Source organism: Squalius cephalus (genome assembly GCF_949319135.1).
Source record: "Squalius cephalus genome assembly, chromosome: 16".
NCBI lineage: Eukaryota > Metazoa > Chordata > Actinopteri > Cypriniformes > Leuciscidae > Squalius > Squalius cephalus.
The window spans coordinates 24,769,368-24,795,947 of NC_137137.1; the positions used below are offsets into that span (position 1 = coordinate 24,769,368).

General features: G+C 37.8%; 1 protein-coding gene across 2 annotated transcripts in view; it reads right to left on the bottom strand.

Moving 5' to 3' along the window:
* The window catches only part of LOC307173148 (glycerol-3-phosphate acyltransferase 4-like), a 58,407-nt gene that overhangs the window by 23,476 nt on the left and 8,351 nt on the right, over positions 1-26,580 (bottom strand). For both annotated transcript variants that reach the window (XM_079896015.1, XM_079896016.1), the window contains 11 exons: positions 24,331-24,403; positions 22,558-22,891; positions 19,513-19,587; positions 19,244-19,333; positions 15,485-15,578; positions 15,287-15,402; positions 11,887-11,942; positions 10,232-10,317; positions 3,788-3,916; positions 2,423-2,502; positions 514-641 (listed from right to left, as the gene is read on the bottom strand). In XM_079896015.1, the coding sequence (XP_079752141.1) occupies positions 533-641; positions 2,423-2,502; positions 3,788-3,916; positions 10,232-10,317; positions 11,887-11,942; positions 15,287-15,402; positions 15,485-15,578; positions 19,244-19,333; positions 19,513-19,587; positions 22,558-22,891; positions 24,331-24,403 (1,242 nt within the window). In that variant the 3' untranslated portion in view covers positions 514-532. The remainder of the gene's footprint in view (positions 1-513; positions 642-2,422; positions 2,503-3,787; positions 3,917-10,231; positions 10,318-11,886; positions 11,943-15,286; positions 15,403-15,484; positions 15,579-19,243; positions 19,334-19,512; positions 19,588-22,557; positions 22,892-24,330; positions 24,404-26,580) is intronic.

Genomic DNA, 26,580 nt, shown 5'->3' on the forward strand with positions numbered 1-26,580 from the left:
AAGTATAGCAGAGAGATGGAAGTGCATAACGGAAAACTCTCGGACACCTACGTGCAGCCTGATGAGGCGTTTCCTTGAACCATTCATGGCCATCAGATTTAATAGTTTATTGCATCCTAATGATACGTTAAGAGTAAATGATAATAAGAGAAAAAGAAAGAAAGAAAAAAAAAAGTTAATAAAAAAAAGAAAGAAAAATGAACCAAGTAATAAACAAAAAAAGAGAAAGAAACCATTAAACTATCACATTGCATCCTTGTGACTCCTCGTGAGCCACCCGGCCACTATTGACTGACTCACACGCTACACTGGCTTCGGTCAAAGGAACATTACGCATCAAAACGCATCTCGTGGACTGTTTTGATCACGACCTGACCTAACACTCGACAAGCTTTGATCCTTTTCACAAAGAGGAATAATTAAACAAGGACAGCTCTTGTGATTTGAAGTGAAACAAATCCATAACGCCGTTGTCCGGGTCTGTGAACCGTCTCTTGCCCTCCAGGTCCTCACCTGAATCATCATCCTCTCCTCAAGAACGACTGCGGTCCGCTTGCGTTCCAACCAAAATCTTGCTGTAGATTTTTTGTTGCTCCTCTTTAAAAGCGTCTTTCACTTTCCCTCGTTTCAAACCACCATCCCTAAAGAAAAACACAAACCCAGTTTCAACGAAAAGGACATTTATCTGAGAAAACCAGCTTTAATATCTAATGTCCGAATCAACATGCACCAATGCTACATTTTTCGATGTGCGAACAATGTGTTTTGTGAAAAACGTTATACAAATGTGAATTGAATTGAATTGAATATGGCCAAGCTGGTTTTCTGGTCTCTCAAGCCCCGGGTTTACTTTATTTTCCGCGTTCCACTTTGTCTCGTGCAAAGTTGAGAGTGCGAGCCTTTCAAAGTATACTCCTTTGGCCTCAAGCGTGGAAAGACACGTTCGGCGCATGTGCACTATCTAGTGCAGAGGTCTTCAATCCTGCTCCTGGAGGGCCACTGTCCTGCAGAGTTTAGTTCCAACCCTAATCAAACACACCTGAATCAGCTCATCAAACTCTTCAGAATCGCTTGAATATTCAAAGGCAGGTGTGCTGAAGCAGGTTGGAACTAAACTCTGCAGGACAGTGGCCCTCCAGGAGCAGGATTGAAGACCTCTGATCTAGTGGATTTATCTAGATGACTTTGTTATCACGCAGTCACTCGCACATGTGCTGTTGTCCGTGTGGACACAAAAATTGGGCTGCATGCGGACGGTGTGTGTGGACAAAGACTATAGAATAACACAAGATGAGTCACCCGTATTATTTTGAATGGGGAAAATTGCAATGCTCAATATGGCGGAATAAGTCCCGCCTTCTAAATAAGAGCCAATCGCTGATTGGTAAAGTCATCAGGTCACTGCAGCGGCAGTTAGAATCTCTGGCTCCTATAGAAAGTCAGACGCGTGCGCATTAGCTTGATCCAGCCTGAAATATGTCATTTTCTGTCATGATTCGAGCGGTTAGAAACAAAATTTATGAGACAGTTGTTGTCAGATTTCATTGGTGATTTCACATATGAAATTTAATCGTAAGCTTGGCGAACATTTTGGGAGAATTTTATGTTTCCCCATTTAAAGAGATAGGAGCTGCACTCGCATGCCCGAGAGGCATTTCAAAGATGGCCGCCGAGTGAAATGACTTGTATTAAAGGGACTTTGGCGTGGACGTCTGCGGATGCTTCTGATGACGAAAAGTGATGGAAAAATCACCCAAAAATCACCTCTGTTGTAGAAAAATTTATATTTTACTTTTTTTTCATTAACTTTCTTAGACATTGTGTGGTTTTAAGCATTCGTTTCTCTTCTGGAATTTATGTATGTTTGTGCACCTGGCGTAAGCAAGACACACACAGTAAGACAAATGGTTAAGAACCTTTAACTCTTTAGGTATGGAAGATAATTTAGCCAAGGGGGGGTTAGAGGGGTCATTCTATTCTAAATCAGCTGGATGTGGCCATGCTGGGTGAGTGGAAAACTACAGAGGAAAGACCTTGAAGGAGGAGTATAAGAAGGGAATTTCCTGGGCTGGGTGTCAGGTCTTGCTCACGTCACGGGGTAGCTGCTGTGATTTTGTGACTAAGCCTCTTGCAAGAGAATGAATATCTTTTAAATAACAATTTGATTCTTGGTGTCTCTTATGCAGTGATGATGACTGTTTAATTATTGTTTTTGCCACAACACCTCACATGGACAGAAGAAGTGTACTTTGTGCTTTAGTCTGTAGAAGGGATTTGTCAGGCTACGAGACCAGCTTAAACCAGCCAAGACCAGACATTTTCTGGTTTAAGACAGCCAGCTGTCACATATCTCTCCATCTACGGCTTATATTAGTATTTGTATTACTTCTCTTTGGCCTTAACATAGCTAAGTCCGACTTACCACAGCAGGTCCACCAGACCACCCTGTCTGGCAATGGCTGCCTTTACTCTGTTAGCAAACTGCACGGCATCCTCATCTTCCTGAGGGAGACAAAACAGACCTTGACAAAAACCTTGATCTTGTGCTTTAAGAGTTTGAAATTGATTTTTTCATACTTGTTACAATTATTTTCAGCACATTCTATTAAAGGGATAGTTCACCCAAAATTCTCTCATCATTTACTCACCCTCATGTCATCCCTGATGTGTATGACTTTCATAAACAAACAGACACAAACAAAAAATGTATGTAAGTGCGTTGTAAATTTTCATATTTGGGGAACTATCCCTTTAATAGCAGGTTTATCTAAAGCAACAGTAATGTTGCTTAAATATTAAAGTCTCTTACGATAGGTTTACATACATCCAAGGTCAAAACACACTTAATACACATGACACATAACCATATTTCTTAAAGAGTCTGAAAACAGTTTGTGTAAAGATTCAGTCTCTCTAATCTCTGCTCTGATTGGTCAAACGGTCCAGTCTGTTCTGATTGGTCTGCCGCTTACAGCACGTGTCAGAAATGCTTTAAGACAAACCATGTACAAATTCATAAGTCAACACCATTGCTGAGTATTTTCTCCTTAAAACTGCAGTGAACCAAAGACAGTCTCAAAAATCACTGGTGTTTCTGACGTCACAAACTAACCAATCAGGTCAACGTGTGATCGTCAACGAGTGGATCTCTGAGCTGGTGTGAGTGACTGGAGGCGGGGCTAATTTGCATATTCTTAGAACCGCGTATACTAAATGAGGGCAAGGTTTTTTCAAGGAAAAAAAAAATTAAATATGTCATTTTGGTGATGAAAGATGAGACTAAGGGATCAAATTAATGACTACAGGGGGACGTGCAGACCTTTTGCATTTGCAAACAGCTATATATTACACACTGCATGAAAAGTAATATTCGAAAACGCATTATAGGAGCACTTTAAAACAAGCAATAAATATACCAAGGAAGGGCTTCAAAATTATTCCAGTGATTTTCCAGAGAACTTCTGTAACATTCAAGGTGGGGCGGAACACATTAGCACAATGATTTACCTATGGTGACCATTTCCGTTTTTTTGGAGAGCCGAGAGCTTACACATGCATCAAAAACAATGGTCTATTTGTTTATTTGCATGCCCACATGCAAAAACAGATGTCTATTTCCAATCTGTGGTGGGCGGACAAAACTTCAGACAGGCTGTCCAAACCCACTCAGGCTCATTTGTGTTTGATTTGTGTATTAAATGGACCAACGCAAAAATAGGTCATTCATACCACAGAGATTTTACTGCATTCAAAGAGATGGTGAGTTTGCGTGCATGCCGGGCCTTACCTGGCGGCTCATCGGAGGCAGGTACCACACACTGCAGACGATGGCCCAGCTACTCATCATTCTGAGCAGATAATTCACCATCCCAAACTTACTGCTGTTCCAGAAGGCGTCCCCAAACCGAGGGTCATACTGCAGAAGCACAAAGACACAAATAAAATACAGTGCAATCCCCATCACAATGCTGATGAAAGATAAAAACATAATTTCCTAATGATTTTTTTGCCAAACATATCTAAACATGCTTAAAACAAGATAAAATCCATACAAGACAACAAACTGTAGACAATAGCACTTGTTTTCACATTATATTTCCTGAATAAAGTTTTGCTTTCGTTGTGAATTGTTTTCGCTAGTTACAAATATATGTTTTATGTAAGGAATAATTGACGAAGGGCCGTTCGGAATAATTATGTGTGGCCGTTACACCTCGGGTGTGCATTATTTTCTAATAATTCAACAGATCGGAGTCAATTATTCTGCTTATACTATGGTTACCACACCCCAAGACATTGTTCAAATGATGTATTTCAAGACATTTGTCAGGTTTTTGTACTAAAAACGTTCTAGTGTGGACTAATTTCTTGCGCATCTCATCCCATGCCTCCGTTGCTAATTCCAAGATGTAATTTTAGAGCTAGTAACAAAGGCTTAAGCCATTGATAGCGAACTAATACAGTTACATGAGTCTGTGCATCTCTCAACAGTGTTCGGCAGCAGCGTCTCTACAAATAGTGAAACTGTAAGTATATCTGCTTCAAGAACAGCATTTTTATTACCTCGTTAGAGAGAAATCTCATGTAGCTTTTAAGTTGCTAAACCATTTTATTGATACAATCGTCAGAGCAACGTTGACAACACATTTCTGTGTGTGTGTCCGTACTGAATGTGTGTGTGCGTATAAGTGGAGAGAGTGCGGGAGAAAGACTGTATGTGTTTCCGTACATAATAAAACGTAATTTTGTGGCAAAAAACACGGAAATAATTTGATGTTTTTATCCTATCGTTTACTATATTTATTTGCTTGGTCTGTGTCGTTGTGGGTTTTGGTTCTTTTGCTGTTGTAGGCTGCAAATATAACTTTAAAATAACTGAAATCATTTGGCAAAGTGATATGGACATGTAATGCGTTCAAGATCTGCCTGGAACTACTTTAGCCGTGCGTTTCCCTGAAAATAATTGCACACCTTAGAACATTTGTCAACCAATCCGATTCAAGAATTCAACAGCCCCATAGTATAAAAATTATTTTTATATACAATATTTCATATACATTTGTATACAAATCAAACTCCTTGCTGTTGCTAGTGCCATGCTCTACTAACTGGCCACGGGAACTTTTAAACTGTTTTAATGGGGAAATTAAGTGATGTTTCTGCTTAAAAAACACCAATAAGGTAAAACAATAAAACACACACACACACACATTAAAAAAAATAAAATCTTTTCTCTGAAAACATGTCTTAGAGCCAGATTTACAGCTTGCTCCATCCAAACCCTCTTTTGGGGTTATGGTTAGGGTTATCTTGGTTTAGTAAAGTTATTATTAACAAATACTGATTAGGACATCAACATCCCACTTCATAATTTTTCTTACCATAAAAGCTCATAAAGTACGAGAGGATGTAAACGAGGAGGAACCTTTGAAAGTAGCTTCACAGATCAAAACATGAGAGTGAAATCTTACAGTCTACCAGCTGCAGCATTAAAAACACAAATTCATTCATTCTGGTCAGTTCAGGCATTTCTCTAGAACATTACCCCTAGTTGAAAAAAATCTTTAAGTTTGGATTAATAAATATATCCATTATGCTTCAAGTGTAAAAGGCACATGAATGGGCATTGGGCACATTTGCTTATGTAAATGATCAGTGAAAGAAAAAATGTAAATTCAAAAACGTGCCTTAAAACTCCACAACAATGAATATTTCTTCTTTTAAAGATTTTGAGCAGAAAAAAGATTATGCTGTATTTCTAGGTCACAGATTTGATAAGCAAATTAGTGACATGAATCATGTGAACTCCTTTATTCAAAAGGTCACATTTCCACAAGATGTTCTTTGGTTCATTTTTACAGTTTTTCTCGATTGCTTAAATACTATAACCAGGCTTTTGAACTACAATTTCAAAACCATAACGCCATTTATCAAAAAGCACACCCATTTCACTAAACTATAAACACTATTCCCTGTTTTGACACATGAGTCAGATTTGTTGAACTGTCACTGCAAAACTCTACACACAAATCCCTTCATTTCTCTTTGCTTAGACCATGTTGTCATTTAGAAAGCACTAGCATTCAATATTGTTCACTCAAGTCAGCACAGCTTCAGCTCAGTTAGCACACAATTACCCAAGTGGAAACACTAAGAGTCAAAATTTAACACACATCAATCAGAAACTTCAATAGATATATAAAAGGGCCCAAATCAATTTATTGCGTTTTGGAACAATGGATCCAGAAAGACATGAAGGAAGAGGGATAAGAATGAGGAGGAGGAAGGGCAAGGACAAGAAGACAAGCAGTCTCAGATGAAATTCAAGCCACTCTAGTTGCCCATGTCTTAGTCAATGGTATGACTATGAGGGAGGCTGGGCTACGAGTAAGGCCAAATTTGAGTCGCTTTACCGTCGCCTCTAGAGCCTTCAGGGAGGTGTGGTGGCAAACAAAATTCTATCACTGAATAAGAGACAAACATTTCCAATAGTCTTTGATGAGGTTTATTTTCTTGCAAGAAAAGGCCAGCAGTCGTACAGTCACACAGAGTGGCTGCAGAGTGTGACAGTGAAGGGAGGGCATCCTTTCTCCTTTATAGTCTTGACTCCCAGAATGTTATCTTTCTAGGCAAATGATGGTATTTCAACCATATGTGGAACATTCTTAGACGTGTCCATCATATTGTATCCTTGAGTGGAGGCCCTCCTGTTACGTCCCAACACTCTTTACCATTCCAATACAATTCGAATTCCATATTAGAATATGGTTTGTGTGTGCTCTTTTACTGTAATATGTTGGTCACACATCTTACTGTAAATAAATATAAAAAAAAATTAGAGGAGAGTAAAAAAAACAAAAAAAAGAGTAAAACAGGAAAAAAAAAAAAAAAGTTTTGTTTTGTGTGTGTGTGCAACACAAAAAATGTTGCCAATGTATCCACTGGTTGTGTCTTTTGTGTTCATCATGTGAAAAGGTTTGTGATGGGGGAACCACAAGCAACATAACTTACCAGTTTTGGAAATGTTGTTTTGAATTTATTGCACCAGTGTCTCAGCCGCTTGTCCACCAGCGTCCGATCAATTTTTGTCCCGACACGTACTTTAAATATGAAACCATAGCAACGCCCATACACAAATTTTCGCCGCCGAGTTTCCATTGGCTGCTGCCCCGCGTTTTGACGCTCTCATTTGCATAAAGTATCCACCGAGATACTTTTTTGCAGCGCCGCTGTTGACCAAATCGACGCGACGCGACCCATCATGCTTTGCGGGGGCGTTTTTGCTGCCTGACGTAGTTCCATAGGAAATGAATGGGCTTTGGCGTCGCGTCAGAAATCGAGACGCTGGTGGACAAGCGGCTTTAGACTATGTTGTAGTGTGTGTGATTTTGAGGGCTTGTGTGTCCTGTTTGAGGGCAAAGTTTGGTTTTTCAGCAAGAGTGAATGGTTTTGAGTGTAGAGCTTCATTTTGACCTGAAAATAGGATGTTTGGGGAATTGGGTGAGACGTTATGGATTTGTGTTTGTAGTTTTGAGAATATGAGGCATAGTTTCAAGAAATGTGTTTAAGCAATCGAGAAAAACTGTAATACATGATCATCAGTTTCACACAAACTTGTGGAATTCATGCAGCTTGACTGCTGCTATCAAAAACTTGTGGTCATTTTTCAGTTCAACTTGTTAAACTTGTCAAACTGTTAACTAATTTAACTAACTAATGTGGCATGAAAAATAACTAATAACTGAGTCTGATGTCTAATTTATATTTATTCATTTGTTTGTAATATTTTAAGTTCTTGGTATTATTAAAATAGGGCTTGTATGATTTAGTTCATTTTGTTTGCGTATTTGTTTTTAGTATTATCAGTATCGGGTATAGCATGTTTTAGTTAAAGGAGTCATAACCTAGTATTACCTTGGATACCTACTGCTGTATTATAGTCTTTCAGGCCCTTCTAAAAAAGAAAAGTGGAAAAAAATAAACACAGAGCTCCTCAGACCCTTATTTCTGAAGGCATTATTGTCTCGCGAGATCTGATGCGATATTTTGGCTGTCGTGGACGGTCATTTTAATAATGCAAATGAGGGGCGCGTTGATTGGTGGCAGGAAGGAGGGGGGTTGACAACGCAGGTAACGCTTTAGCATATCATTCCAAAATGACATCATGGCGCAAGTTATGAATGAACCCGACCAGGGGTGCGTTTCCCGAAAGCATCGTTGGCCAACTATGGTCGCAAGTTCCGTCGTTACCAATAGAGTTCAATGGACATTGCGATGAACTTGCGACCATAGTTGGCCAACGATGCTTTCGGGAAACGCACCCCTGGCCGCGACCGGCAATATACAATAGCCGAATTCATGATGATCTCAGTCATTTGTTGTTTGCAAAGTAACGTTAGCCGCATTAGCAGTTAGCTGCTGTTTGTTACACACAGTAGAGCAATAAAAACTCAGTCTTACGGTTTCAATTTCAGGCAAGTCTCTGATGGTTGGAATTGCACCTTTTTCCAAACAGAGCTTCGAGGCCAACTTCGCCTGATATTGCCCCAAATTTGTGTATGATTCCTGTGTGAAATGTTTAGCGCAGACTCCTAACGATAAGCCAGTTGAAAGGGTTGTTGGGACAGCGTCATTAAAAATGAATTTCATCCACTGGTCCCTGATAGTTTGGTCCGTTTTTGGTAGAGAAAACACATTTACATGTTGTTTGTGGCAGTCAACCACAGAGCAACTCAGGTGTGTACTCGTTTCTCCATCTTTCTCGACTGAACTGAATATGAGGGGGAGAGGGGCGGGCTTCCCGCGGCATAGGTTTGCGGTGTCCATATATGGTATATCCTGCCCCGTCATGACGTCAAGACGGGGCTGAAATCAAAATCTCGTATTTGAGTGCGCGTGCACGCACGCTGGTTTATTTACCCTGAGGTAAACAAACGCTTCACTTTTAAATATCGGCTTCCCGGCCAGTGTATAATCGTTAGGCAATCATAACATACATTGATTCTCGTGGAAAAGTGAAAATTGCAGGTTATGACTCCTTTAATATATTATAGGGTATAGAATGCTTTAGTGAAAGTTTTGTTTTATGAATGTAGTTAAGTAGATAGATTGATGTTGTTTGTGTGCGAGGACTGAATGTGGTTGCTGCTATTGTAACTAATTTCCTGAGAAAGATTAATAAAGTACCTCTCTATCTATCTATCTATTAGTGGTCTCAGACTACCGTGTGTATAATTCAGATATCGTTTATGATCATTGCACAAAAGGGTTTTTCCTGGGTCAAAAATGGTTTTCAGTGGTGGTGGATGAACAGGGTCATCAACACTCTCAGTTCACATGGGTACTTTGTATGTCTATGCCTATTTACAACATGTTTTGGAAGCGTTGATCATTGAAGCCAATCACAGACATATATGTTGCGAGCCAGAACACAACGGCCAATCAGAAGTGTTTAAGAATCCGTTCAACAGCACTCAAAATGCTAGGCGGAAATGCTGGTATCGTCACATTTTCTACATTTTAAAATACCCAAGTCGGTACCTTTGACAACACTATTCACAAGTTTATTTTAAGGAAGAGAAAACTTGTGAAATTTGAAATGTACCATGTTTATAAAATAAGTTGATAAGTAGGTAAATGTGTCAGTTTACACAAAGAACAGTTTAAGCTTTTAAAAAAGTATAAGCATAAAATGTTTAATTTACTTTGAAATGTTCAATTTAATTTACAGACTGAAAAACGTTTTGTGCTGTTTTCTAACAGTTTGGACTTGAATAAAGAGAGAAAACCTGCACTTAACCTTTTCACGGGCATTTTGTTTTCATGGTTAGACAGATATTGTGATGTATATGTATATGATTGTCTAGGAATACATCGATTATCGCAGAATTGCTGTACCGTGATATTATCGGTATCGTGAGACATGTATCGTGTATCGTATTGTATCGTATCATGAAGTACCCTGTGATTCCCACTCCTAGTAAATAGAAACCTTTCACACAGTGCTTACACAAACACTCAGGGGAGCAGTTTAAATCATCTTCACATTAAATTATCAAATACATTTTTGGCAAAACAAAGTTTCATTTTGGCGGCCGCCAAAATACTATCAATGCAGTAAAACCCTGCACAAACACAGGACGAGCTATGCACCAAAGTTTAATATTTAAGGATCAAGGTCTGTTCACATCTCTAACCCGAAATCTTCATTAGTGAAGTGATATTTTCTGACCTTTATGGCGACGGGGTAGACAGTCGAGCCAATTTCAAAGCTTCCTTTCTTGAACATCATTACTGATGTGTTATTAATGCAGGTACCTGGACACAAATTATATGATGAACACATGAAACAAACAGAAGATCAGGGTCTGGTTGCACCAGCTGTGCTTAAGTTACAACTTAGCCTAGTTTTGACGTAAATGGACGCTTCTAAATATTTTTGCGTTGCACCATTAAACTTAGTTGAAGCGTAACTCTACGTATAAACTAAATATTTACGGCAGTCTCCGATCAGGAGTAACAGTTGGAATAAAATAGCAGACAGACTGAACTGCATCAATTAGCTCATCTTTCATCTGACAGACTTCAATTCTTTAGACATATGATAATGCTGACATTTACCCTCGCTTACATTTTAAGAGAGCGAACATTATGTGAAAAGATTACTTCAACACAAACCCGTCCTAAACAGCGCACCGCTGTGTGCATCGGTCCATGTTGTGCATGTCAAATATCAGACATAATCAATAAACGTAATTTCTTATGTGTTTTGTATCAATTTTTATTTATTGATCCTCAAATACAGTTTCTGAATGTTATTTACATATAAAAACACTTATGTCATGATCACGTAGGCTATCGTATTTAATGGAAACTTATTTTTACCATTGTAACGTGAGGCAAAAGAAGTTAGAATTAAGGATAAACTAAAATTCACGGGATTTTCAACACAACTTCTGCTCACGTATTTGAAGGCTGCTATTGGATCATCGAGGCTAAACGCCATGATATGCGACTATGCATTACTTTACGGAGAGCTTACGACCTACTAGCAACGTTCTGCCTTATGAACAAATGGTGCAATGGAATAAAGTACAGAGTTAGTTACAAACTAGCTAGTAGTTACTAAGCCTCTAGTGTGGACTTTACGTTCCAATTTAAGAAAGAACTTGCGAACGGCTGGTGCAACCCTACCCAAGTCACTTGTGATGGCAGTCACTATAAGCTTACATAATGTAAAACACTTATTAGAAGAGAAACTGTAACGGGGCAATTGTAATGTTTTTCCATTACATTCTTTCTCTGATCAATCAAGAGTGATCAATGTCGGTTGCATAAATGTCTTACAAAAAAAGGTAGACTGATTAGCCCTAACTAATTTCTAGTTGGTCCAACTAGTTCTTAAGACACAGTCTCAACATAGTGGCTGTGTTTATGCAACTGGCCCCAGTTCACTTTGTAAGAAATGTTCAACAAACAATAATTTTGAGTTTTGGATGTTTGGATGTCCAGTATTTGTTTCTTGCCGTCAAGTTATGACGCCTTTTTTTTACATTATATACACAACCATTCAAAAGTTTGGGGTTAGTAAAGTTAAACAAATATGTATTTTAAAAATATATATTTTTTTTTTTTACATATATTCAAACAAAAAAAAAATATTATTTTGAATTGCTATAATATTATATATTATAGATGATATAATAACTATCTTACAGTATTTTTTTTTTCAAATAAATGCAGAATAAGATACATCTTAAGCATAAGATCTTACCAACCCTAAAAGTTTTGAATGGTAGTGTGTGTATGTAAAAAAAAAAAAAAGTGTAGTCTCCCCTAGTTTCCCTTTCACATCAATAATCCTTTCTGAGAATGAGTTCAGCTTACCTTCAGGGAATATGAGGATAGGCAGTTTGCTTTTGTCTTTTACATGATCACTCAACCTGAAATAAAACGCATTTGATTAATGACAACAACGATAACTGTGAGAGTGTTATAAAAGAACCAGTTTCAGTGTGATATATGAACTACTAATGTTAATTTGCATTTTTTAGAAGAAGAATCGAGGGACCAGTTGCAGAAACTTAACCACTATATTAACCCTACTCCTCTCCGATCTTTTGACGATTTTTAGACGATCTAAGTGGTCTAAGAGTTTGCTTTAAACTTTCAGATTTGAAATGGGAATACACAAAAACAATTGACTGGATTCTAAGAGTTTTTGTGGTTGTAATGAAAATAGTAACATATCCTTCCCTCATGGGTCAATTTGACCCCCATACCCCCACCACACACACGCTCAAATAAAGGGATGAGACTATAGAATATCCCCAATGCAGAACACACTCAAAAACACAAACACACAGATGTAAACCACTCACATATAAAAAATACATAATAAAATATGTATATATATATTTTTTACAAAAGATTTATTTTTAAATGTCTAAATATATCTATGAATGCATAAAAAGCTAATTTAAGTTTCAAATTGGAGTTTTGTTCCCATATTCCAGTGTATTTGCTTTATATAAAATATCCAAAGAGAAACTTTAGGCCCCTCTCCTCTAGCGGCAGTATTCATAAAATGCACATTAATGTAATTTTTTTCCACAAGAGGTCCGCGATACACTCAATGAATGAATGCATGATTTATTATTGATGTTTTCACTAGAACTGGACTGGAATGAGGTATTTATTGTGAAACAATGTAAAAAAAAAATGCTTATTTTCAATTAAAATAGTACAATTCAAGAATCTAGAGGATTCTTGATTCTTGATTCTAGAGGATTCTTGATTCTAGAGGATTATTGATTCTAGAGGATCTAGAGAATCTAGATAAAATAATCACCAAAACATTTGTAAATAGAAAAAGCATACATTTAAAGATAACATTTTATCATAATAGACTGATATATGATTTTTGAAAGAAAAAAAAAGTCGTGTAATTTTTTAGACTCTGGGTCATTTAAAGAGGTCATCAAAAAACATCCTAATTTAGTAGTAATAAGTTTTTTTCTATCCTGTTTCGACCCTCTCTTTCAAGCACTCAGTTGTGATAGGCGTGCCGCATTCAAGACTTGGAAGTAAACACTCACTGCTATGATTGGGTAGCAGTTTTGCATATTAAAATATTTTAAACGTCCCTGTCATTACATATGTGGAATTGTTTTGAAAACTTCAGATTTTGAAAAATATACTGTTACATAGTTGAAACATCTGCCAACCATGTGAAACATTTATGCATATTATGACATAAACTTTATTTGCCACAACCAAGACTTATAAAGCATAAGTATTTGGAATTAAAAGGATGACTTTCTGTGTTTCGGGTAAATAGAATTATGAATGAATGTACCGTTGATACATAAAAATGAACCGTGTTGTAATGTCTTACTGATGACAAAACAAATGTTGCTCACCGTCACTTTTATTCATAATTACAGTGAATGGCTTAGATCAGAACAATAACAAAAGAGTTCTCTAACGTGCTTTCTTCCGTGTCCTATAAACCAACGCACTAACCTCATAAATGCCATAGCAAAGGAAAGAACAGCGAATCACAACTGTTCAGTCTGACTGCGGCGCTACAGTATAAATACTCGATACATCAAACGATCTGTATCAGACAAAGCAATAGTGACACATGGTGAAAACACTGTTACACTTGAGTATTGCAACATTACAGTCATATCCAATGTAGTCGTCACTGCATCATCTTTTAATTTCAATCTCTCTGAAAAGCCTGCGTATAACCGTGTCTTGTTTAAAAAGGAATCTGTAGTAAAATGAAGTGAATAAACGAACAGTGTCTTACTGACGCAATCTGGCTGGAACTCAAAAAAAATAATTATAATAAAGTTCAATAAAGAAATAAAGTTCATCCAAGCTTTCCTTTTTGTTAGGATTACAAGATGGTGTTTTTCCATAACTTGGCACATTAAAGCATTAAAGCAACACCAAAGCACTTTTCCTCTGCGGTCGCCCTACAAGTTGGAAGCAGAATTGTCCATTACCGCTGTCGTAAATAATTTAGCCTACCGTCGCACGCACACTATTTGTTTATCCAGCACCGGCTTTGGAAATAACGATGTCCACAGACAAGGTAGAGTATGTTGCATGATTTTATGAAAGTATGATGTATTGCGACATCAGAAACGAAGAAAAACTAAATGACATTGCTTGCTATTTTTTTTTTAATTGTGTGAAATGGTACATTTGAAACGGTCTAGCAATAGCAAGATAGGTTTTCACAAGGACGAAAAAGAAAAACTTATTGCCTAACAGTTTAGCATGTGATAGCCATTTGCATTGCTGTGAAAATCTTGAGCATTTTATTGGAAAAAAGTTGCAGAGACAGGTGACACCGTTTTAGTTCAATGTTCACTCTAGTTCGAGCTCTTTCTCTATCATGCTCCCGTTTTCTTTTCTTCGCCTCCTCCGACATCATACCCTTCCTTTTATTTGCAGACTTTTATAGCTAGGTATCTTCCATTTATATGTAGGCTACCTGTCGAGTACGCTCCACCCAGAGCCTTGCTCCACCTATCGGCTATTGTAACGCTTGCCGTAAAGCAAGTCAAATGTGTAGTTTCTTATGTCTCATTCGAACTATAGATCCGCTACCCAATCTGGCAAACTTAGTGCGGTTATAGCCGATATAGGGTCGCAAAGCGAATGCAGAAGTGCCGTTCACCCTGTTACGAGTTGATGAACCACTGAAACAATTTTGGAAACATTATTTTAAGGTACAAAAGAATCTTTGGTGTTGCTTTAAAACGTCTTGTAATCCTCACAGGGATCTCTATCGTATTGTAGCTGGAGTAATCCTGTGTTTGCGTCTCTCAGTGGGGGGGGCTAAAGAGGCAGTGATGTAGATCTTCTTCTACATAGGCGGTCTTTCGTTGCACTATGGCGTAATAATGTGACAAAATACGAAACGAGTCGTTTTCTGAGCTTGGCTTCAATAAAAGCTGCTTTTGGACTAACAAGGAAGTTTTGTGTTCAGAAACTTACAGGATATTTGTATAGTACAATGACCATTTTTCAAAAGATTTGTCAAAAGATTAAAGTAAATTTGATTTCCCCTTTAACCAAGGGGTTAAATCAGTCTTACTTTTCCAATTCAAATGATACTGATCTACCTTTTTATGTAACTGACTCTAAAAAGTTATGACCGGCCTTGAAGAAAAAAATAAGACTTGTCTTAGCAGTTTATGCAACTGGCCACAGCACTTTTGTTTAAAATCCAGAGAAAGAAATGAGACCAGTGTTGATGCTGAGTTACCTTTTAGCCACTAGATGGCGATCTTTGACTTCTAATCGCTCAAACCAAATGTGTGGACAAGCTTTCACCATAGACCTCTGAATGAGCCCCATCAGCCCCCCATGGATCTGGCCCACCTTTAACACACACACACATAGACACAATTTATTTTTCCTCTGACCTTCTTTCTCAAATACACATGAATACACACACACTCACCATTGCATAGCATCCATCACTGGCCAGTATAATGACATCAATGGGTGAAGTGTGGTTGGCAACACAGATGCCTCCATTCTTGGGTTTATTTTCACTGTTCCAGAGAAAGACACAGATAGGAGATTGTGGGCAGAGAGTGTAAATAGTTACAGGAGAAACATGGAGAGCAATTTTTATGGTAAGGTAAACAGGTTAAGAGTTTGTATTGGCAACCAATAGTTTAGTAGCATCTTCATATTAAAGGAACCAGTTTGACTGGTCAAGGGAGAGGTCCTGAGAGAAAGCATGACAGGAATGACAGGCTGAGATAATGACAAAGAGAGCACTGGAGAAGTTCAAAATCTAATGAATCAAGTTTACCTGACCTGTAACTAAGACACAAAGCCCCTGTTAACTCACTGTTACCTTCCGGTGTCATGAACTCTGACCCCACGCTGTTTGTGTGTCAGATAACATCAAAATCTGAACCATCTATACAGAACATGCTAGAGGAGTTAACATTCTCAAGAACCAGTTCTCATTTGCTGTAATTGCATGGAAAAGAGTGAATAGGACATCCTCCAAAATGTTTCCTTTTGTGTCCCAAGTAGGATAGTCAGACAGGTTTGAAGAACAGAGATAACTGTGAGCGTGTTATTTAGAATGCATGACTGGGTGTGCAATTGGGAGTGTCATTTGAGTGCATGATTGTGAGGGTGTTGTAGCATTGTAAACGTGTGATTGAGTGACTGTTAGAGTGAATGATTGTGAGCATATACTGTATGTGTTTGTGTAATTGTGAGTGCCTGGTTGAGAGAGTATAAGTGGGATGCATGTGTCTGACTGTGGAAGTGATTTTGAGTGTTTGATTGTGACAGTGTGTGTGAGTGTTTGTGAGCGTCTGATTGTGAGCATTTGATTTCGAGTGTGCATCTGTGTGATTGCGAGCATTTGTGTGATTGTGAATATGGGTGTATTTGATTGATTGTTAATGCCTGATAGTGAGAATGATTGTTAGCATGTGATTGTAAGTGTATGTGTGTGTGATGGTGAGCCTCTGATTGTGAGTGTGTGTGCGCATTTATTGAGTGTTTGATTGTGAATATCTGATTGTGAGAGTGATAATGAAAATGTGCTTTTGAGAGAGAGAGTGTGTGTGTGTGTGTGTGTGTGTGTGTGTGTGTGTGTGTGTGTGTGTGTGTGTGTGTGTGTGTGTGTGTGTGTGTGTGTGTGAGTGAGTGAGTGAGTGTGTGTGTGTGTGTGTGTGTGTGTGTGTGTGTGTGTGTGTGTGTGTGTGTGTGTGTGTGTGTGTGTGTGTGTGTGTGTGTGTGTGTGCAAGTATGTGTTTGAATGCAAGTTTACTGATTTTGAAGATGTGTGTGTGATTGACGGACGCTATGCAATGGTGAATGTGTGTATTTGTGTGTATTTGAGATAGAAGTTCTGAAAGGGTTAATTGTGTCTGTGTGTGTGTGTGTGTGTGTGTGTGTGTGTGTGTGTGTGTGTGTCTGCTATGGGCTGATTGATAGTGTCTGACTGCAAGAATAATTGTGAGCATGTGATTTTGAGTATTTGTGAGATTGGGAATGTGTATTTTCTGTGTGTTTCAGGGCACGTTGACACGACAACGATATGCTTAAAACAGAGAAGTTTTTCCTTTGAGTTTTCCGCATACAGACGACAGCATTGTCAAAACAATGCCCATTCACACGTATCTTCAAAAAACGCTTCAAAATGCTCTATTCTGCTGCCAGGCCATTAGATGGCGATGAAACACTATAGACTGAAAACATAATACGCACGTGCATGACGTCATCGCCTTCAGAGATTCGCGTTTTTGTTATTTACATGGAGACTGTTTTCAAAAACTTGCACTTTGAAACACGGTTTCAAAAGTTTGCATTTTCAGGCACCCAAAACGGATAAAAAGTTTTTATTTGAAACGGTGTCATGTAAAAATCCCCTTATTGCGACCCTCTGAGTGTTTGCGAGCGTCTATGTGATTGTGATAGTATGAGTGTGATTGACAGATGCTATGCAATGGAGAGAGTTTGTATTTGTGTGTATTTGAGAAAGAAGTTCTGAAAGGGTTAATTGTGTGTGTGTGTGTGTGTGTGTGTGTGTGTGTGTGTGTGTGTGTGTGTGTGTGTGTGTGTGTTTGTGCAAGTATGTGTTTGAATGCAAGTTTACTGATTTTGAAGATGTGTGTGTGATTGACGGACGCTATGCAATGGTGAATGTGTGTATTTTTGTGTATTTGAGATAGAAGTTCTGAAAGGGTTAATTGTGTATGTGTGTGTGTGTGTGTGTGTGTGTGTGTTATGGGCTGATTGATAGTGTCTGACTGCAAGAATAATTGTGAGCATGTGATTTTGAGTATTTGTGAGATTGGGAATGTGTATTTTCTGTGTGTTTCAGGGCACGTTGACACGACAACGATATGCTTAAAACAGAGAAGTTTTTCCTTTGAGTTTTCCGCATACAGACGACACCATTGTCAAAACAATGCCCATTCACACGTATCTTCAAAAAACGCTTCAAAATGCTCTATTCTGCTGCCAGGCCATTAGATGGCGATGAAACACTATAGACTGAAAACGTAATACGCACGTGCATGACGTCATCGCCCTCAGAGATTCGCGTTTTTGTTATTTACATGGAGACTGTTTTCAAAAACTTGCACTTTGAAACACGTTTTCAAAAGTTAGCATTTTCAGGCACCCAAAACGGATAAAAAGTTTTTATTTGAAACGGTGTCATGTAAACAGCCCCTTATTGCGACCCTCTGAGTGTTTGCGAGCTTCTATGTGATTGTGATAGTATGAGTGTGATGTATGAGAGTGTTTGATTATGGGTGTCTGATTGTGAGCATGTGTGTGTGATTGACAGATGCTATGCAATGGAGAGAGTATGTATTTGTGTGTATTTGAGAAAGAAGTTCTGAAAGGGTTAATTGTGTGTGTGTGTGGGTGTGTGTGTGTGTGTGTGTGTGTGTGTGTGTGTGTGTGTGTGTGTGTGTGTGTGTATATATGTGTGTGTGTCTTATAGGCTGATTGATAGTGTCTGATTGCAAGAGTAATTGTGAACATGTGTGTATTTGAGAAAGAAGTTCTGAAAGGGTTAATTGTGTGTGTGTGTGTGTGTGTGTGTGTGTGTGTGTGTGTGTGTGTGTGTGTGTGTGTATGTGTGTCTTATAGGCTGATTGATAGTGTCTGATTGCAAGATTAATTGTGAGCATGTGTGTATTTGAGAAAGAAGTTCTGAAAGGGTTAATTGTGTGTGTGTGAGTGTGTGTGTGTGTGTGTGTGTGTGTGTGTGTGTGTTATATTTTTGTGAAATATCTGATCATCCTCCATAACGCAGTTGCTATTTACATATACGTCTGTAAACTTTTGCATTACCAAGGCAGTGACTGACGCATTTGTATTACAGTACATTCCAAAAGAGCGCTGTTATCAGCCCCACAGTGAAAAATGAAAACATATCTGTGCTGGGTTGGCACGGAGTGGAACGGTTAAGCAACGCGAACGGTTTGGCCTGATGGTGGAAAAGCTATAGTTAACATAACTATATGTATATACTGTATATAACTATAGTTAGTGTCTGATTGCGAGAGTGATTGTGGGTGTGTTATTGTGCATGTTTGTGAGTGTTTGTTTGATTGTACATGATTGTGTGTGATTGCAAACATGTGACTGTCAGATTGCACATTGACCCATAATGCCAAGGCTCCTGATGGTTGATTTCCAGAAAGCATGTGAATGATCTGTGGCGTTTTACCTGTGATGGTATGTGATGATAGCAGTCAGCGCTCTCACACAGATACGGTAACACATCAGGTGCACTGTTTCACTGAGAAAGTTTTTCAACCTGCAAACACACACAGGGACACGTTAACATCCATATTAAATCACACTCCTGAACAAACTTATAACTAACTTCAAAATATCTGACAATTTATTGGTCTCACAGACTGGTCCAGCACTAGTATAAGAAAGCAAAACAAATGACAAAAAAGGCTTTTTTTAATATAAAATCAAGTTTCTTACCTCCCATTGGGCAGAAGACCAATAATGGTGGTGAAGACAACCAATAGGCTTATTCCTGTGATTGCTAATGTTAGCCTGATAAACCAAAAAACAAGACATTTCAACTCAAACATTGGAACAATCATTACAAAATGTACCCTTTAAACCTTTTTGTTTGCATTTCTCTGGATTTGTGAAATGTAAGAAGGTATGACATGCTCCATGTAGAATAAAAAAAGCCTCTTGTATAGTGCGCAATACTGAATTGAGTTCTCGTACACACAAAATAATGCCAAATATTATCGTAAACACAGCAGGTTGTCTTCAGTAAATGTAAACACTTGAGAAAGAAAACGCATGTGCGTCAGAGTATTGGATCCAGCATGAGGTCTTAAAGTGACAGCAGCCTAATATACCTGCTGCAAGCTGTCATTAACGTTAATTATAGAACAAAACAATGAATGAATAACTTTTGTAACTTTAATAAGGATTCATCTATATTTTATTTAAAAAAAGAAAAGTATGTAGTGTAATTTTACATTTGATTACAATTTCAGTACCAGTTGTGCTATTGCTAATTTGTTTCTTAGTTCTTATTTTATTACTGTTTACTAATTTTTAATAATGTTGGAAATTTATATTAGTTTTTCTCTGGTATTTTCGTTTAAACCATAAAAAAGTGCTGGTGTTCTTTAGGCTGCTGATTTTTATTCAGGGTAATCAGCTGCAACAAAATGTTATGCCAAAAGATAGAATAAATATGTTTGATATATAAATGTTTGATTCAATGTTTTTAGTCGAAACTGGGAATTAGGGGTGGGCGATATAACCAAAATCTTATATCACAATATGTGTCATTTTATTTCACGATAATGATAAATATCACAATATAATTATTTTTGCTTTAAATAAAGTTATATCACACTTTTTGATGCCACTGAAATTTCATAAATCTCATCACTAATTTCAATTTCACAAAAAAACTAATACTAGCCAAACCAACATAAAAAAATAAAACTCATGCTTACTGAAGATAGGTAAACAATCAGTGATAAAATAGGAACAAAGAAACTAATTACAAGCAATAGGACAAAAAAGCTACAATAGAACAGACACAAATTAAATAGACCAACCTGAAAAACTACAAGCACTAGATAGGACTATAGAAAAAGGCATAAATACATCATATTATATATTCTTATTAAAGTAACAAAAGTAATTCAGTAAAGACCCGAGTAATGAGATTTTTTGATTAACATTAACGGCACTGCCACTTTAAGACCGAATGCGCAGATCTAATATACTGATATGCGCATTCTTTCGCAATTGTTCACTTAATGCATAAAGACTGTGTTTATGAGGACACTTGCAAACAGGAGCATTTTGAAACATTAGTGTGTGTGTGTATTGGACCGTTTAAGCCCAAAGAGTTCAGTACTCAGCGCTGTATGAGCAGGGGCTTCATGTGCGCGTGTTTCAGGTGTGTGTTCAGACAAGCCCGCGCATATACCGATAGCAAACATTCCTCTTTTGCTGCTTACTGCGCTTAAACGGTTTCATTACTACTTGTTTTAAAACCGCAAGGCTTAAAAACACATTCATATGATACATTTTTGTGAAGGCAACACCACATGACCGTAACCGCGATAGAGGTGATACTCCAAAATCTCTACCGGTTGACAAATTTCAACCAGTTAATCGCGTCTACCGGTATTAAAATTGGAATTGATAAGTAGAATCGGAATTGATTAATTTTCAAACAATACCCATCCCTTCTGGAATTTGTCACAGGTCGAATTCAAACCTACATCCTACATTAGTTATATGATCATAACTCCAGGAGCACATGCACTACCCACTCCACCATAACTTTGACCTAATGGATGCAGTTGTGCAATTAATCGCACAGTACCCGGGTGGGCACATCTGATTAAACAGAGCTCAGATATCAGGCACTCTTCCTCATCTCAAATGTGCGCACAGGATGGTGAAGTGTTTCTATTAAGGGATGTGGGTTAAGGCCATTGCCCTGACTGACATTAATCCTACAGAAGCTCCATATGGCCCTGAGGGGCAGCAGAATTAGCCTGTATTTTAAGACACTAAATTCAGACTTGTGTGCCAAAGCAGAGCAAACGTCTCAGAATGGACCAATTAGAATGATGTCAAATTATAACATCAGCCAATCAAAACTAATATTTAATATTTATTCTGACAGCACTTTACAAAGCCATTAACAGTTTACAAGTGCTGCAGAATTTTTTTCTTTTCTTTTTTGCTATATTACATACAGTGGATCTCAAAAATAGTTAATGTACCCAACAATACCATATCTTTTATGTATTTTCCATAGACATGTAAATGAGAGTAACAGCAGTGCCCTCTGCTCCTTTCTTCATGAAGCAGCCGTTTCTAATTTGAATACTTTTTTTTGGTATTCATACTGTGTAAACATACTGTGGCAGTTAGCGCTCAGTCAGGGCAATAACATAATAATTTGTTGCATACCATGGTGTTACTTTGCACGCCAAGGTACTTCAAAGATAACCAAGGCACTACCATGGTACATGTACAGAAATACATAATATTAGCATGGTACACGTGTCAAAAAACAATGGTAATACCACTTGTTGTTAGCATTGGCCTCATTTTTATTATTTTAGAATTCTTCTCGCTAATATTCACATTTGATTATTCCATAAATAAGGGTTTATTTGTATTATTTTAAAAGGGATGCACAATATATTGGTATCACATCCATTATTATCATCAAAATGAGAGATTGGACTCACTAAATGTAATTTCATAACATTATCAAATGTAATCTTTGGTAAGCCTCAAAATGAAAATCCATTTTTCTTACTGTACATTAAAATGAAGTGATGCAAAAATTAGTGATTACTTTAACTTTAGTATTTTATTTTTAATTTAGTTAGACAAAACACCATAAAATTATAATATCAGCCATTTATGGGTTATTGGCCATAAAACGAAATTAATAAAACGCTTTAGCCTGAATTTTAATATCTCTGACTTTTATCGAGCCCCATTTTTCTTCTTGCTCACCTGAGGGGCAACAGGAACCCATAACGGATGATGACGCCAAAACCCCACAGCACGGTCAGTCTGGTGCTAATGTGCTGGAAGTTATAGTTGCTCCTGGTCAACAGGTTCCACGACTCAAGTTCTTCTGCCGAGAAACATTTGGTAACCTCGTCATCTACGATGCTTTCAATGCCGCGGCGGCAAAAGTAGAAGGTGTCTGACATTTCAAACTCTGATGAGGAAGGGGAGGGGCCTGTGGCGGCGGAGGCGGAGCCATCCAACTCTCGACTGCTCCCGTTTCGCCGAATCTCTTTGAGCTCATCTTCCAGTGACGTGGGTTCTTTAGCGATAATGCCTGAGATAAAATGATAATGCAAACATACAGTGTCTTTACGAAGAGCAAAATTCAGAAAATGATATAACAGAGCACATAATATCACAGTCTAGGGTGTAATTAAGTCAATTTTGAAAAGAGTGGATTCTGGAATCCACTGCTGCTTCGATGTATATCTAATGTGTGATTATAATCAAGGTATTAATCAATATTTTTCCTTCTAAATATCAAATGAGTTGAATGACTTCTCTAAGCTTATGAGATTTTACTGAAATGTTCTTTTCATGTATTCTTTAATGTCTGTATTAAATATCTGAGCCCATGCCAGGAACGCAGTAACAGTGTTCGCTCATTTAGCCCAGCTTCCAGAAATGAAATATGGATTCGTTTTGTTTGAGAAAGGTCTTCAACATGTGTTAAAACATATATCTGTTCTTCTAGCTCACCATGACGACTATAGGTCACAAGGGTCATTGGAACCAATAGTTTAAGTGACCGTTTCTTAGCATTTACTTTCCTGTTCTATATTAAAGTGTCCTCTCATTGAGAGAAAGAACACGTTTTCTTGATGTTTTGGGAAGAGTCTCCTGTTTATAGTTAGAGCACGACCAAATCCAACCTTGAAGAAGCTGTGTGTCTATGTGTGTGTTAGTATTCTTGGTTACAGGCCAAGGAACAAGTGGCATTATTGGATATTGACTGACTTGTTTTCTTCGACATGTTGACGCCTAGACACAGTCTTGTGACCTCGGAGGGCCATTCATACCTAACATAGGGTCCTGGTGGCAGCCGTACAGACTATGGAGATGTGCTACTTCCTATCAGTCCATGTGTGGAAATTTACTATGTTGATCTGTTTCTTAGCCAATCAGAATCATTCAAACTGAAGCAATGACGTAGCTTAGACCTTGGTGAAGGGTATAATTGCTCTGATCTTAGTAACTGTAACAGGGCAGTCTATGAACTCCTTGTAAGTCTTGAAGCTGACTTCTACCTGATGAAACTGCAAACTATCTTCAGTCAAACTTTTTCTTTCATTTATTATAAATCTGACTGCATTTCTAACTCCTGGTCTTAATTAATCATATCTGGTCCTTGGGTCTTTAACTGTAAATTCCTGAACAATTTGTAAATGAATAAATTCTTTGAATCAAAAAAGAAAAGAAAAAAAGTTAAACCATTATATAATGACATGCAACAACTCAAGCAAATGCAAACACAAGCAAATGGGACACAAATGTAGTGTGACCGCAATTAATTGTTGTCTGATCTTTCTGTGGATAGGTCAACTGACAAAAACAACCACGGTACAAGTCCTGTGAGATCAACCAAGCACAGGAGACACACCAAAACAAGCAATGTCACTCACATTAATAAGCAGATGAGCACACAGGAGCAATAGATCATTTTCCCATAGGTGTAATTGTACACAGTGCTTACACAGACACTGACATACTTACTATTAAGACTGTAAGGCTTGTACAGAAGATGGTTTTTCTCCTTGGCTCCTCTTTCCATCCTCACTGTGGCCCACTGGAAAACAAAGAAAGAGAAACAAGCTCAATTTAATGTTAGCACTGCAACATACTATTTAGTTAAGAATTATCTTAATTAGTTAAGAATTAGTAAAGAATTAGGGGTGATCTAAATATTTAATTGTATACAAATACAGCTATTATTTAAAATATTTATATTCATATTTAACTCTTTGATCATGCATGAAAAATCTAATTATGGGGGAAAATATCTAGTATGTAATATAGCAGATAATGTGCAGTCAGCCAGTTATTAATAAATAATAAACCGCAAAAATAAATCAGTTATACTTCCTCTGTGGATTACATCATAATGGCCCTTAAAATAAAACTGCCTATTTCGTGATTTGAAAACACATTGAGGTGGACTGCAGCACAGACACACACAAATACACACTGAATGTTCCCCCAAGGAACAACAAGCACTTTATTGAAAAGCTGTGGGAGGAGGAATAATGTCAGCATGTTAATTCAGGCATGTGGAGCACACAATACACACAACTGACTTGCACTGTGAATCAGTAAACACTGAGGGGCTGGTATTGATATCTTGCCAAATTTACCACAGGTTTTGCTTGAACTTCAATGCTTCAATGTCATATTCTTCTAATATGTAATACTTTGAGGTTAAGGACAGAATGTACACGTCACAATTGTCATAATGTTGTTCCTGGTGCTCAAGGGACAGTAAAACTTTGCAATCCTAAGGGTACGTTTGTTTCAACAACAATGATGTACTAAAAACGGAAACGTTTTTCTTTAGTGTTTTTTTGCATACAGACGACAATATTGTCAAAACGATCCCCGATCACACAGATCCGCGAAAATGACTAAAAACGCTTTATGCATGCCAGGCCAGTAGTTGGCGATGTCACTTTGTAAAGAAACACGCGCCTATAGACTGAATAGTTATACACATGTTATACACGTTTTTGTAGTTTATACAGAGACGATAACGGTATCAATTTCAAAAACTTGCACTTTGAAACCCCTTTTCAAAAGTTTGCATTTTCAAACCCCCTGTAAATGAACGGCCAAAATGCATCCAAAGTTTTAAGTTGAAAATGGTGTTGTGTAAACGGCCCCTAAATGTGCAGCTCAAACTGTTTAGATGTTTGTTTCTAAAGCTGGGATGCTTCAGATCCTGCAGAGCCGTAGGTGCTACACAGTACACACAGCAAGGAATAGCACTTTTTAAGCATTCAAATTAAATATGACTCTTTCTGTCAGGACCACTATCGTCAAATACGATTGACAATTAGCATACAGTTAGGATTGGTGGTATGGTTCTGTTCTGGGCAAGAACTCCCTGCGCATCCATGCAGCCTAGCATGGATAAGAAATGTGTGGGGAAATCCATTTGATTGTAGTTTAAGTGAGAAATAATTGCAGTGTAATTATACAGTGATTTTCTGGAGTAAAATTAACGCTTCATCTTATGTGTGATGTAAAAATTCTCAGGTAACTTAAAATGTGCTTCATTTAGTGACTTCTTAATTAACTGATTGTTTTTCAAAAATCTGATTTAATACCATTAAGTTACATCAAGGATCAAATAACATAGAAATGGCACATTCAAGTTAAAAGTTACAACTGCATGTTGAAACCATTGTGCTTCTACTTATGCTGTACAGGTCAGGTATAAAGAATATTTTTGCTCAGGGGGCAAAAAACATCCGCCCAAAAGTTTTGCTCAGCAAGAAAAAAAATTAGAGGGAACATAGGTGATAGGCGTTGTATTCCTTTAAGTAGACGTGTATCAGCTGAGAGTCAGCTGATGCGAGCTTGTCTAATGTGACCTGGCAGAACTGACGCTACGCTTAATTATTATTAATTTGTATCTGGCGTCCAACAATAGTATCTATCGTACTTCACCGTTACTAGGTTGGCCAAGTTGCATCACTGATATGTAAATGTGACAAATTTAATAGCTTTTAATAGCTGAATGCTGTTTAAAGGGCACCTATTATGCAAAATTCACTTGTACACGTTTGAACATAATTGTGTGTTCGCAGTGTGTGTACACAACCACCCTATAATGATAAAAATCCACCCAGTGCTTTTTTTTTTTTTAAATGAAAGTTCAGGGCAGTGTGACGTACTTTTGCACAAGCCCCTCCCACGACTGTTGACTGACACTGCAGTTTTAGCATAGACCCGCCCTGAGTACGTACA